We start from the raw sequence: 12798 nt of genomic DNA on the forward strand, positions 1-12798 counted from the left end.
TATGAGACATGTTTTGTACAATTTCTTTTTGTCAGCATTGCAACATTAAGGACGTCAAAAGTTCGTACTCTTGACATTGCAACATATGCCATGGTTGAAAACTGACTAAGGGAAATTGAAATCTCAACGTTCCAGCGTTCCGCCTTGAGCTTCAATGATCGTGATACAAAATGCCAAACTAATTGGAAATTGGTGTAACTTAGAAGGAAAATAGAAGTGTTATTTGATTACAGCTCTCTGCCTATTTTGAATGCACAGTGCACTCGGCTCCTGGTTTGCTATGAGCACAATGTTGGCCAAATCAGAATTGAAAATTGGCTCATTAGCAGTTTGCTCGTAGTGAAGAGAGAATCCTTCGGGTTTCCATGACCGTAAATTAAGACACGGAGGATCGGCTGGCTTTCCGAACTGCCGAAGTGGAAGAAGTTCACCGTCAGTCTTAAAATTACGACATGGAGAAAAGAACTTTCACATTTCTCCGACATCACTTCAAGCTAGAAAATATAGGGAAAGCTACAAAGAGACAGTAAAGTTGCCCCGAATAGCTTCCTCTCGACTAACGATAGAGTTGCCAACTGCGTTTGGCACAGTCCCGCTAGATGGCTGTTAAACACCCGCAAATTTTCTCCAAATTCCACTAGAATGTCAAGCTATGACTATATACATTGGAAATTGGGCGTCATTGAATGCACACTGTACGTATTGAATGACATGACTACTAATGCATCAGTTTGCATTCATTTACAAATTATACAACAGAAATAGAGGAAAGTTACAGACATCTGAACTATATAAACTTACCAAGATGTCATTGAAGTACCACGTATTGAACTTCTCAGACTCGGTGCATGGCACCACCAAGGTGTCTTAACATTTGAAACTGGTATGGTTATTAGAACAGGTTTATAGGTTAGAAAATACACAACATAGAAGTATTCACCAGATATTCCCAACAACCAGTCCTTAGAGTTCGGCTCCCACTCCTTTAGGAAACGCTGTTGGTAACCGTTTTGGAATGTTCTCAGAACAGTACGAACGCTATGTAATACTGTACTTACACTAACAGGATTTGGATAGATGTCAACTCTCATGGAAAACTGAATTCCAACTGAAGTGTATATTGTCTGGTGGATGGTTGGACCAAGGGGGTAAGAACATGCAAAGTTGGCAAACATTCCATACTTCCAGACGCTTCGACATTCTAGACGGTGACAAACCATAGACTACAGTACTGTCATCACCTGTCGTCTGGTCACTGAAATAACTGCTCCCCTTTCATCTGAAGTACAGCCCCAAGCAGCTATACAGATAATTATACCGGGAAGATTCCAATCTCCTATATTCAGAAAAATAAGAAATAAAGCCATGAAGTATCATTATGCAGACTTTTCTTTTTATTACCATTAAAATACAATGTCTCGCTTACTAAAATATATTTCGGGTTGTTAGTACTATATTATATTAATAAATAAAATCGTATTTAATAGCAATTATATTTCCGGCTTAATTCCAGCTATTCATAAGTTACAGCCCGCCAGACAACCCGGCAGCCGCTGTCGATTTTCGCCCCTAACTAAACATTAAAAACCTTCAGATCTAGCGGAAAAACCGCTGAATTGGCAACACTGCTAAGCGACTCTCAGGAACACAATACAGACTGGAACAGCTGATCAGGAAGACGTCCGACTGCATATCTGTGCTTTCCCCCTTTCATCTTCTCTCTCGCAGGGCACAGCGCTCAGCGCTCCCACAGTCCTGGTGGCCTTGAAGTACTGGCGAGGTTTTTGGCCAATTACAATGCTACATTTTCTTTAATATTTTAAAAATATACGGCAAGAAATTGTTATGCTTTCAAAAACACTGTGCAAAACTAAAGACCAAGAACTGTCGTCAGAACGCTTTACGATGTCAATCGGGCTTAGTCGTTCTCAGATGATGATGATGATGATGATTATGCTTGTTTAAAGGGCCTAACATCTAGGTCATCGGCCCATAATGGTACGAAATGTGACAAAAGGTAATGACAAATTAAAAGTCCAAAATCCTCCACTGACCAGAATTCAAAACGTGAGGAAGAATGGATATTCGGATATGAATTTAAAACAATCAGTTGATCCGACCTGCAATGCCTCACATTCACATAAACTGACGGAAAAAACAATAGTATTACTGACAAAGGGACTGCTTGGTACTTATCCCTAGGAAAGTAGAACCATGCTATTTGTCATGGTGCAGTACTAAACAAAAGTAGCGTAGACTCGCGGTATTTCACACATTTTGGTACTACTCATAGGTAATGAAATTCGCACATGTAATACAGACCTATGGTGTTTCGCACATTGCGGCTCCATTTACAGGCAACGCAAACCCATGGTGTTCATAACATAAGTGTACTAACCACAGGCACTCTTACTATCCCGTGGTGTTCCTCATAGTGGGTACTACTTATAGGCAAGCCAGAACCATGGTGTCACTCATATAGTGGTAGTAAACACAGGTACTGTAAAAGCCGACAGTGCACTCTAAGTTGGGGGCTGACCGCACGGTGCTCCTGCGTGCTAGTAATCACAAACCTATTTGGTACCTAACATAGTGGTACTAAGCGCAAGTAAAACGACCCATGGTGTTCCCGCGTGGCGGTACTAATCACAAGTAGTTTCATGGTTCTACTACAATCATCCGTTGGCCGCCCCTATTACTTGCCTCGTAAGACAGACAAGGGATACCGTGGCTGTATTCTTCCTCTGCGTCCCCCATCCACAGGGGGTTGTGTGTTTGGTCCGCGAAAGGTATTTTATTTCCCTCAAGTCCGCCGGCAGGCCGGTTAGGAACCCCCTATCCGCCACCTGGGACGCGCCACGTGGGAGTATCACCTCTCCCCCTGCTACGCCAGCGTAGTAGGTTCGTGGAGCCGTTCTCAGAAACTCGACAAAAATTAGCCTAGTGTTTTTAACTATAAGGATAATTCTTCTAGGGGTATCATATAGGGATTGCGCGCGATTCTCGAGAACAATTTGAAATAGGCACGACCCGCATGCTAGTTGTCGTCCAGCCGCGGGACTAGTCACACTTGAGCTATGTTGGATCGTTCCCAACGACGTGACCAACGGCATTAAACATTTTTGTTAGTCTCTTTGTAGTGTAATTGGACTTAAGATCAATGAACAAAAGACGAAGGTGATGGTGCAGGCTCGGACAACTTGTCCCCGAAGGATCCAAAGTGGAGGTGGTGGATAAGTTTAAATATCTTGGCGTACATCTAACCAACATGAATGAGGAAATGGTAGAAATACAGGCAAGAATTCAAGCAGCCAATAGAGCATACTTCGCAGTACTACCTCTTTTCAGAAGTAGATATATAAACCAGAGCCTAAAAGTTATACAAAACTCTCATTCTGTACAGAGTAATAAATAAGTTACAAGATTGTGAGTGGCTGCAGGGCGACTTCGATGGTGTTGTGAGATGGACGGTGGGCAATGGTATGATGATAAACGGGGTTAAAATCAGGTTGTGAGTTTCACAAATAGGAAAAGTCCTCTCAGTTTTATTTACTGCGTTGATGGGATGAAAGTTCTTTTTGGGAATCATTGTAAGTACCTACGTGTTAATATAAGAAAAGACCTTCATTGGGGTAATCAAATATGATTGTTAATAAAGGGTACAGGTCTCTGCATAGGATATTTAGGGGTTGTGGTAAGGATGTAAAGAAGAGTGCATATAAGTCTCAGGTAAGACCCAACTAGGGTATGGTTCCAGTGTATGGGACCCTCACCAGGATTACTAGATTCAAGAACTGGAAAAAATCCAAAAGAAAATCAGCTCTATTTGTTCTGAGCGATTTCCGGCAAAAGAGTAGCGTTACAAAAATGTTGCGAAGTTTGGGCTGGAAGACTTGGGAGAAAGGAGACGAGCTGCTCGATTAAGTGGTATGTTCCGAGCTGTCAGTGGAGAGATGGCGTGGGAGGACATCAGTAGACGAATAAGTTTGAGTGGTGTCTTTAAAAGTAGGAAAGGTCACAATATGAAGATAAAGTTGGAATTCAAGAGGACAAATTGGGGCAAATATTCGTTTATAGGAAGGGAAATTAGGGATTGGAATAACTTACCAAGAGAAATGTTCAATGATTTTCAGATTTCTTTGCGATCATTTAAGAAAAGGCTAGGAAAACAACAGATAGGGGATCTGCCACTTGGGTGACTGCCCTAAAAGCAGATCAGTAGTGATGGATTGATTGATTTATTTATGGAAATGATACGTGGACCCTCCCAAAGAAAGCCGTGGAGAAGATAGATTCCTTCGAAAGGAAAATCCTGAGTAGAATTTATTGACCCATATGCGTACCAGGGGAATTGAGAACTAGATATAACAATGAACTATATTCTCTGTATGGGGAGGCACCCCTGTCGCATGCCATTCGAATTAAGAGACTTAAATGGGCAGGTCATCTAACTAGGATCGAAGAACACCGAATCCCAAAGAAGGTATTCTTAGGAGACTTTGGAGGAGGAAGGCCTGTGGGGAGGCCACGTGACAGATGGGAAGATTGTGTACATCAGGACGCGGCACACATCCTCAAGATCCGGAATTGGATAGTTGCTGCGCAAGATCGACAAGTTTGGCGGAGAGCAACTGGGGAGGCCATGACCCGAAAACGGACCGTCACGCCATAGGTAAAGTAAGTTTGTAGTGTGGTGGCGTATGTGTAAACGTGAAGTATATGTCGTGATTAAGAACCCATAGGACGATCTAATTATTAATTGGTAGGTCGAAGAAGATGAGAGGGCGATTCCTGACCCCCTTCTTGACGATAGTGGTGAAGGTGAAGCACCTTCCAGGCTCAGTGAATACAATTTATTCCGACACGGAGCTATCCAGTGCGAGTCCGCGTCCCTGCTTCACTAGGACGTAGACCAGGATCAGATTACGCAGGTTAAGAACGAATTATGAAGTAGTTAGTTCAAAGCTAATAGGTTATCTACTAAATCTCGCCAGTAAAATACCAGAACTACCTGGTGTGAAAGGACAGCCCAGAAATTGCACGAATATAACGTATTGCTAGGAAATTAATTTTCCTAATGCCGCAATACGACACCTGTTAATTTTACCAATGTACGAACAGAGACAGTGGCTATATCATATGCTCGTGGCTTTTGCTAGTTGCTTTACGTCGCACCGACACGGATAAGTCTTATGGCGACGATGGGACAGGGAAGAGCTAGGAGTTGGAAGGAAGCGGCCGTGGCCTTAATTAAAGTACAGCCCCAGCATTTGCCTGGTGTGAAAATGGGAAACCACGGAAAACCATCTTCAGGGCTGCCGACAGTGGGGTTCGAACCTACTATCTCCCGAATACTGGATACTGACTGCACTTAAGCGACTGCAGCTATCAAGCTCGGTGCTCGTGGCTTTAAGGATTGTGTACTTACAGATACTGAGGAAATGCCAGACGATTTTGGGGACGCTATACATGTTGCTTGTGAAAACGGATCAACAACTGAACAACGTTAAGATGTGGGCTACAGATCGAGCAGCATTGGAAGTTTCGCTGGTGTTAATATCCAAGAGGAGATTCGAAATTCATGTGCGAGCATCAAGATTCGATAAAGAGAATTCACCAATCTGAATGATAAAAACTTTAAAATTGGCTCCGAATTTCAAGGACAGGTTTTCTATACTAGTTTGAGTAGTTAATTTAATTAACCGGGTAGGTACATTTTATAAAGAAAATGTAACACTGTGTTAAATAAGCTCTTCGGACAAAAAATTTGTCACTAATGCACACACACAGATGGATCGTTAAGCCTGTACAGATGGCGCAGCGAACGAGTCCCGTGCTCAACCGCACGCACGCTGCCTCTAAATGAACAAAAGGCAGTAGCGATCAGTGAGACATTGATGTTCCAAGCGGACAGTGTTCGTCAACATGGGTAGATGTAAGGATGTGACAGAGGGGCAATCCTGTTTGTCCGTGCATGGCCATACGGTGCGTGAAGTTGCTGGAATTGTTGGCGTTTCGCAGCGGACTGTGACGTCAGAATCGTAGTCGGAAAGAGATCCAGACAGAGGGACCGGAGACGCGTTTCACGGCTTGTGAATCAACACCGCTTCTAAACCAGACAGGAATTGCTGCAGTCAGTAAATGAAGGTCCATCCCAACCTGTTACGGAGAGAACATTGCGATGGGAACCGCATGCAATGAACATTGCTATTGCTCGCACAGCCATATAAAGCCGCACGTCTTCAATGGGCTAGAAATCATCGAACGTGGACAGTAGCTGACTGGCGGAACGTAAGGTGGTCTAACGAATAAAGTTTTTGCCTGTATTCCAATTACGCGCGTCGCCGAGTGCACCGAAGGTCAAAAGAAAACATTTCATCCTGGATGTGTGCAAACAGGAGGTGGGTCTGTGATGTTTGGGGGTCTTTTTCTTACCATGGATTAGACCCACTCACTGAGGTGACCACTATCATGAACCAGCATGTTTATTTAAACATTCTGGATGATCCAGTGTTGCCTTGCAGTCAACGTCTGCCTGATGAGTATGCTATTGATACCCCGATTTTTCAAGATGACAAAAGCAAAATTCGTTTGGCTGGACGCATATGAGACTGGTTTTATGAACACTCTCCCACTATTCTACATTTCGACTGGCCTGAAAATTCACCTTACTTGAACCCCATTGAAAATGTGTGGGACATGTTGGAACAGTGGGCAATACGCCTACATCACCGTCCCCGCAATTTGGTGGAATTGCAATGTCAAATCTTCAGCGAGTGGCTTCACCTGGATGCGACGTACTTGTACAACCTTGTGGAGTCTCTTTCTAACCGAATCCAGGCGATAATCAAGTCCAGAGGCGGAGTTACACGGTATGAAATGATGTTTAATGATTTCTCCAGGGGTGACTTTTTTTGTTCGGTAGTGATTTTTTATGAAATGTGTAAATTTGTATTTATAGTAACGGCATATTGAAGATGGAAAAAAATCAGAGGACGCGTAACATTACTCAATTTGTTTGGTGAATACTTGAGCTGTGGTGACAGTTCGTACTCATTGCTTGTGGTCCATGACTTGTCAGGGTATCATGCCACCGGTCCGATATTTATTAATTTTGAGCGGTGTATTTGTTGTGCCAGAGTCGTAAAGTGAGGTATAGACTGGACTGCCTCAATTCGTGCGCACACGAACTATCGTCAGTCTATCGGGCTATGTGGGAGAAACTTTATAAATATCACCAAGTGCATCAAGTTAGATGGCACTTGATGTCAGAGGTTACTAGGCGTATAGCCTACTGCACGACAGGACAATATGGCGCGAGTTTCGAGACATATCTATGCTGGAAGGAAGAACTGAGGACGGCTATGGAGTTCCGGAACTTGAGGTTTCAAATCCAGACATGGAAGCAGGAAGCTATGGAAGTGTGTAACCATATATTCTAAAGGTGGTAAGAAAGAGGAGAATTGTGTATGTAGATTTAGGATTGTTCTGAATTTGTGCATAAAACTTAAATATTAATTTGTAAAATTTTACATGTTTATTTTGAATATATAAATACCGGTAAATCTAGAGTCAAGCAGTTAATTAAATTTATGTATAGTAGTCTTGTAAGCATGCTCCTATTTTGTAACGTTTGCAGGGGTAGCTAGTAACGCCCAGTCAATGGAGTATCAGTTTTGCAGCTCTATGAACACGACCCGAGTGGAATCTAGTTCGACCATTTATTATTACCATTTATTTATTATTTTATGTTATTTAATAACTTATTTATTTTAGATTTTATTTCACTGGAAGTCGCCATGTGATTATTATATGCAGAAATGGTACGAGAATTAATATTCATTAATATAACTTTTTTAAATGTTACAATTAACGCCCAAGCATGAGGCAAAGTATTTAAGTAGATTACAATCATCACCCAATAGTGTAAAAATTATTTAAAAAAACAGTATGAATTGAGTGAATCAAAACCTGGAATATATATTTACATACCTTGTCGAAGCAGACGCAGTCCAAGGAACCAGACACATTTATCACACGTGAATTGATGCAATAAATTTTGGCTGCTTGCAGTCGCTGCTGACCGTACAATTTTCCCATAGTCATCGTAGCTGGAAGGGCTGGTGGAATCACGATGGTGATGATGTCTAGGGCCTTAATGGCCACGGAGGAGGCAGGCAGGTGCCGAAGTACCTGTTGGCAGACGACAAATTGTCATTGCGGCTGTACTACAGAATGGTCTAATATGTATTATGACATTTCATACTGTATATTATAAAGTGGACTGGGTCCTTTAGCGTATTTCGGATGTCTGATCAGGAAGCATGTAATCAATATAGTGTAATACGATGAGTGGACGGGAAGACGGTGCAAGTACCACAAAATTAAAACCCACGTCTTTAAAGGCAAAGGATGCAAGTACAGTTAATAAAAACCTCGCTAGGTTGATCATAGTTGTATCGTGCACTAAATCATAGAGAATATATAATTACCAGTGAAATTAAATGGCGTATGGCTTTTAGTGCCGAGAGTGTCCGAGGACAAGTTCTGCTCGCCAGATGCAGGTCTTTTGATTTGACTCCCGTAGGCGACCTGCGCGTCGTGATGAGGATGACATGATTAGGACATACACCCAGCCCCCGTGCCAGCGAAAGTAACCAATTATGGTTGAAATTCCCGACCCCGCCGAGAATCGAACCCGGAGATAATTACCAGTAACAACAGCTTTATGTGTACGTTGCACGAAGGGATGGCTTCTAGGGGCCAAAATAAAATACTCTCTTGTATTTTGAAGGTAGTTAGCCACCATATTACTCCTGAAGAAAATTCTGATGTAATGAGTTGTGCGGGCCAGAATAAATCTCCGCTGCTACTGACTACGACTTTATGCTTAGTTTTTGAAGACCCTACAATGGTATTGAACATAAATTTCTAACCACAGGACAGCAATTTGCCCTGTGATGGGGATTTTGGTACGACTGAGGAGAGAGAAAGGAAATATCAAGCAATGACACCGCAAGATTCCAAGGCATTGTAAGAAATGCCCAGGACGAAGAAACCTTTGAAAGTTAATCCAATGGAAAATTACTTCTTTGACTTCAGTGCTGCAGCAAATAACAATGCTAATTTGTAATTTTGCTAATATAATTTAAGTTTTTCAGCCTGTCGAAGCACGAAGCATTTATAACACTATGGCATACCTGTGAAATAACATTAATAACAGAACGACATGATCCGTTCTACAAGAACATCCTCAGTGGTGATACTGGCGAGTTTACACAACGTAAATAATACTGTACGTACAAATATACGCAGGTTTAAAAGTGATTTGATAGAATACGGGTTGGGTTCTGTCTGTTATATTTCGTACTTCAGCAAACCGCGAATCTTAAAATTTATATTAACCGAGTCAGCAATGAAAAAGAATCGCTTCCTTCTTAACAAATCAGCACTCCTCCTTGGATGAAAATTGAAAAATAAAATTTATCCGACCATAAAAATAAACTTATTTCTTAGCGATATTGAAGAGTGAAAAGATCCTGCTTTATTTAGGAAAGAACGGTCTTATTATGGACTCTGCGAGTTACATGACCTACCATTTATTGTTTTCGTACACAAAATCAGAGAAGATAAAAATAAAGATACTACGGCCATGTTAGAGCACAAAGAAAATAAATTTAAACCATTTTTGTTGATAGCTATTGTGAAGATTAAGGTTAAGGATGGAATGTTAAGTAGTTTTCCAGTTGTTTGGTGCGTTCTTAATTTATAGGAATAGGGAATTGTCGGTACAAACAATTAAGGCATTAACATTTTGTTTAGATTATACTCTGAATGTTTTCCCCATATTTCTTTATTTCTTTATTTTCGTACATATATCCTATTCCCTGTCTGTTATAGTCTACATGCTGTCTTAACAGACGATGGAGTGTAGACACTTTGCTCAACAGGATTTCGGTGACGTGCTAAAAGCAAAAACAAAATCAACATGGAACTAGTCTAACAAGAGACTGCCAACGGCTGAAAGACTGAATGCACGTACTCACAGCAGACAGCGTGGGTGGGTATGTAGGTATTACCCTCTTAATATTGAGGCAAGTGGAGCTGCACTATGCCGGCCCCGCGGTCTAGAGGTGGCGTGCCTGCCTTTTACCCGGAGGCCCTGGGTTCGATTCTTGGCCAGATCAGATTTTCCCCTGAATTTGAGGGCTGGTTCGAGATCGCTCAGCCTACATGATTACAATTAAGGACCTATCTAACGGTGAGATGGCGGTCGTGGTCTAGAAAACCAAGGCTAACGGCGGAGAGAACTCATCGTAATCTATAGGCCTTCAGGATGAGCAACGGTCGCTGCGCTATGGAGGGTCGGGTTTCCTGCACACACTTATGAGCTGAGGAGGTGGGTGGAGGTCGTCCTGGCAAGAAATAGATGTCACCGGTTACCCCTCCTGAGAACAGTGTTTCCTCTTCAGTGTCTTACGTGAATGTGCGACAATTTCCGTGAAGAGACAGGGAGGTGGTTTGGATATTTACTTCGTTGAACTCCGGTGAGATAGGACATTCTTTCGTCGAGTACTTTATCACACCACAAGGAAAACAGTCGTGGTATACAGTAATCGTAAGGTGGAAAATTGTATCAATGAGGCAGCTCCCTTCCCGCCCATTATGTGGGCATCCGATTTTCATCATAGTCTCGCTCAACAAATGTCTAAGAGTTTTTCCACTCCAAGACTGGTAGGAATTTCAACAGTCCACGATCCCATCTCTTTTCGTACTAGGAAGCAATCAAGTATGTTTATAAATTTATCTCAAAAGCAGTAGTGAAATCACAACAAAACTGTTCTGTTTGGTACTTTGATGATGAGCAGTGACATTCGAGGAAACAATGGAAAAATACGAAAACTCAATTGGCGCAGTTACAAATAGTGTAACGAAACGAGTACTTTAATACTGTTGCCGACTGAACATAGACCATCTCTTACTCGCTTCGATTCAGGGAATTCTCACGTTGACGATGGGATAGGAAGGGCATAGGACTAGAAAGGAAGTAGCTGTTACCTTTATTAAGGTACAACCCCAGCATTTGCGTGCTGCGAAAATGGGGAAACCGCGGAAAACCAACTTCAGGGCTACTGACCGCCAATATCAAACAGCCACACACCTCGAACAACGCATCCAACACACTAGTTTCCACTTTATTCACATGGGAACTTCAAAGCATTCGGAAAGTTGTGCATTCAAGATTACGGATGTTGATAAAATTAAATAATAATAATAATAATAATAATAATAATAATAATAATAATTTTACGTCCCACTAACCACTTTTACGGTTTCCGGAGACTCCAAGAAACCGCAATGTTGTCCCACAGGAGTTCTCTCTAAGGCAACAGGAAATATATACAGCAGACATGAGGTTGACATACTCGAGCACTTTCAAATGTCAACGAAATGAGCCGGGATCGAACCCGCCAACTTGAGCTACCTAGCCCGGTGGATGTTTATTAAGTTGCAAGTTCGAATCATACTTCGATTTTTCTAGAAGCCTTCCGCAAGATATACTGGTACATCTGACCATTTTGTGAAACTTCCTCTGCAGTCATTTGTTCCGTATTCCTGTGACATTCAATTATTTTAGTTCAATATTCAGTTAGTATGCCTTTGCTGGCGAGATGTAGTGTTTCTGGTATGGGCTATATCAAATTTGTTACTTTCATTGACCTGTCTCAGTCTCATCCTTGACTTTGACAATATGAAAGTGACTGATGTATGAGTGATGCTAGTAATACCATTCATTATGCAGCCAGTTTGCCTGCTGCCATTTCTTGATGGATACAGTACTTTTGTATCCATCCCTTGGCACAGGCCAGAGTAAAGTGTAGCTTCCACCGAAGTCCCAGTCTCATCCATGGCTGTGACAATATGGAAGCTGCTGGGGTATGGGTGGTGCTGAGTAATGGCATTCAGAACACGACTAGTGCATCTGAGTGTTATGAAAGGTGTTGCTCATAGGGTCAGTCGTGCTGCAACAGCACTTTCTGACCCAGTGAGGAAAACAATGGCAAACTACCTCACTCCTCGTCTTGCCTAGTACGCCTCATTTTGGTGCTGCCATTGGTTTTTGCGGTTTCCTTATAACCGCATAACCTTTAGTGGTGCTATTTGAGGATCCAACCAGCCTCTGGGCTGATGACCTAACAGACAGACAGACAGACAGACAGACAGACAGACAGACAGACAGACAGACAGACAGACAGACAGACAGACAGTCCCTGTTATGAATGGTGTGAAAATATCGCTCATAGGGTCAGTTGGTGCATGCATTTCAGTGGACTTGGCAGACTGACATCTAATAGCAACAGCTGGCTCGGTGAGGAAAGCAACGGGAAACTACCTCACTCCTCATTTCCCTAGTACGCCTCTTCAGTAATGCCTAGGCTATTTATGACAGCTGTTGGCGGAGCTGCAGAGGATCAAACCAGCATTCGGGCTGAATACCCAACATACACATTCAGTTAGTAAACATTTGAAAAAGCGATACTGACGTAGTATTTCGTTCAATTTCTATTTTAATTATGGTTCTTTTAAGCGAGAGACTATATTTTCTTGGTGAACACGTCTTTGTACAAGGCGATGGATGAATACACAGACTTAGTGCAGGAAGAATTTGGTGAAAACATCCACGGAACAACCGCACCTCATCGTAATGCAGTTCATCGATTAACTGAAAGATTTTGAGAGGCAGTCTTAGTGACAAATGGCGAATGAAGAAGAACTTAACGAACATATGTGGCTCTG

At 42.2% G+C, this 12798-nt stretch overlaps 1 protein-coding gene across 1 annotated transcript in view; it reads right to left on the reverse strand.

The window, feature by feature from the left end:
* The window catches only part of LOC136864327 (polyamine-transporting ATPase 13A3), an 869746-nt gene that overhangs the window by 179672 nt on the left and 677276 nt on the right, over positions 1 to 12798 (reverse strand). Inside the window, exon 12 of the mRNA XM_067141161.2 lies at positions 7993 to 8193. Coding sequence (XP_066997262.2) covers positions 7993 to 8193 — 201 coding nt within the window. The remainder of the gene's footprint in view (positions 1 to 7992; positions 8194 to 12798) is intronic.

The sequence above is a fragment of the Anabrus simplex genome, chromosome 2 (assembly GCF_040414725.1).
Source record: "Anabrus simplex isolate iqAnaSimp1 chromosome 2, ASM4041472v1, whole genome shotgun sequence".
Taxonomy (NCBI): Eukaryota; Metazoa; Arthropoda; class Insecta; order Orthoptera; family Tettigoniidae; genus Anabrus; species Anabrus simplex.